General features: G+C 35.3%; 1 protein-coding gene across 1 annotated transcript; it reads right to left on the bottom strand.

Annotated features, from left to right (window-relative positions):
- Window positions 1–544: 544 nt before the first annotated feature.
- Window positions 545–1873, bottom strand: LOC141617297 (uncharacterized). The gene is made up of 3 exons (XM_074434478.1): window positions 1753–1873; window positions 1137–1661; window positions 545–1050 (listed from the first exon to the last, which is right to left on the bottom strand). Exons 1-3 carry the CDS (start codon window positions 1871–1873, stop codon window positions 545–547), a joined length of 1152 nt encoding a protein of 383 aa, XP_074290579.1.
- Between the last annotated feature and the right edge of the window lie 574 nt (window positions 1874–2447).

The following is a 2447-nucleotide window of genomic DNA, read 5'->3' as shown; positions in this document are numbered from 1 at the left end:
TGGGTGTTTGACTGTTACTCTGTTAGGCCTGTAAACATATCAAACTTGTTAAAAGAGGTCCATGTTGTTGCCACTATTTATAGTTGATGTAGCCATGTTGAGGTACTCTTTTTTCTGTGTGATAACTCAATGATGGTTGCTGAGAGTAAACCTCAATGAATGTCCAATTGGACTGAGAGGCTGTATGTTGGTATTGGTTCATTAGTTAGGCTTGATGACCTATATATGATGCCACGAAAAGTAATTCATGTTGAGGCCCTCATATTTTGAGGTACCCTGACTTATTCCTTTTGATGAGGCACTTGTATGAGGTCAAATTACTCTTGAGGACAACTTGCTTGCTGAGAGTAATAAAATGTTCTTGCATTCATCATCAAACATAATTGTTCATTCATTTCCATAATGAGTTTACATACTGATTTAACCAAAATGAACATAAATTACCAAAATGCATACTTAAGCTTTGCTGTTTGTATTCACAAACAAACATGTCAAAAACACCCTTGATGTTTGTTTGTCATACAAACTGCCACATACCCATTGTTCAAAATGGAACTTGAATACCTAACATAAGTTGTTCTTCGTCTTTTATCAAACCACATGTAATTAAAAACTGAATACATTCCTTGACTAATTCTTCATCAACCTCTAAATTTCTTGGAAGTGTTTCTGCTCTTCTTTGTGTTGCCTTTGCTAAGTGTGGGAGTGGGTAGTTGTTGTGCCCTTTTAGTTTCATTATATCAATCATACAAGCTTGTAAACTAAGCCATACATTGTCTAATACCTCCACTGTTTCATCTTCGTATGCATCTTGTACACTCTTGACCAACTCTTCAACTGACCTTGCCGGATGTTCATCTTGTAATGATTGAATAGACCTGAAGAAACCCAAGTCTAAAATGTTTAAATCTGGAGAATTGGCAGGCTGTTGTGTTAATTTTATGTTGAATCCATCTGATGCTGCTGCTTCAAGGAAATCTTTATCATTTCCATTGATATGAGGCTTAGCATTATCTTGTTGGATGCTTATCTCTTTTGATGCAGCCGCTTCTGTTTTATTGATGGTATAACTAAATTGAGACACTCTTTTGTCACTTTCTTGGTGATTGACTCTATTGGTTTTGTCACAATTGTACCTGCCACTCTGTTCTTACTGTTTCTTTTAGCTGGTTCTTGGAATGTGAATGGCCATATACCAAGTTTTCCATCGAATTCAACCTCCCCATTCTCTTTATATGTTGGCCTTGAAACAGCACACATGAACATTACTTTAGTAATGTACCTCTTGCTTTTACAACATCTATATGGAGCTGGTTCAGTGCTGCCTATGTAGTATCTTGAGGTTGGTTTTGTCATATAAAACAATTTCTCATCAATGTGCACAATAGTGCCCATATCAAAGAATTTGATACACCTTAATAGCCTATCAAAAACTAGTTTACCCATGACAAAATGTAACCTAAGATGCTTATTGTCTTGGGTAAGAGCTGGTTTGATTGCATTTGTGTGAGTTTTGATGATACCTTCCTTAACCCATCTATGACATGTTGAAGGTGAATGACCTATTGCCTTTCCCAATCTCTTGAGTGTTGTTCTTTTGGAGACATCAAGTGTCATTATCACATTAATTGGACAAGGTGTACGTTCTTTACCCTTCTTGCCTGCAATTTTGCTCCTCACATTTATAGGGACTTCATCTTACCTCTATTTTTTTTCCTTTCTCTAGATATTGAAGATGCATTTTCTGATTACATTGAACTTGGCAGCCACCTCTTGCACCTTCCCCATGTTGAGGCTTTCCATTTTTGCAACTCTCGAATAAGAGGCAAACAATTCTATGCCTCTCATAATCACTTAGATTTGGTTTCTTCATTTTGTTGTGTAATTATTTGGTTTTTAGTTGTGTAATTTCTGTAATTTGGTTTCTTTAGAATGTGTAACTATTTAGGAGCTTATGTAATTTTTGATGCTGGTTGTAATTTGGTGTATTGGTAATGGGAAACTTGTAGTGGGACATTGTGAGTTGATGTAATTTGGGGGGAAATTCAAACATTCATGAAAATATCATTTCCACCCAATTTCCCCCTCCTTTTTCTGTAAAATTACCTAGGAAACACCAAACCCAATGCATTTGGTGGGAAAGGTTAATGTTTAACCATACTTGTTTACTATTGCATTTTGCTCTAATATTTTGGCCCACAAGCACCTAATCTATTTTCCTTGGTTGTTGAGCCATATCAATATGGGAACATTATTGTAGAATGGAGAGAGTATTATGATAGAGTGTAAACCGTAAAAGCTAGACTATACTTTGTATACACTAAAAGTAAAAACTGGGTTAATTTTACATTTAGACTATCCACCGCATGGTGTCGTATTCCAATATTTAGTCATTTGATTTGACTCAATAACAAAATCTTTTATTTTATATATATATATATATATAT

The sequence above is a fragment of the Silene latifolia genome, chromosome X (assembly GCF_048544455.1).
Source record: "Silene latifolia isolate original U9 population chromosome X, ASM4854445v1, whole genome shotgun sequence".
In the NCBI taxonomy this organism is placed as follows: Eukaryota; Viridiplantae; Streptophyta; class Magnoliopsida; order Caryophyllales; family Caryophyllaceae; genus Silene; species Silene latifolia.
This window is presented reverse-complemented; position numbering and strand designations above follow the sequence as displayed.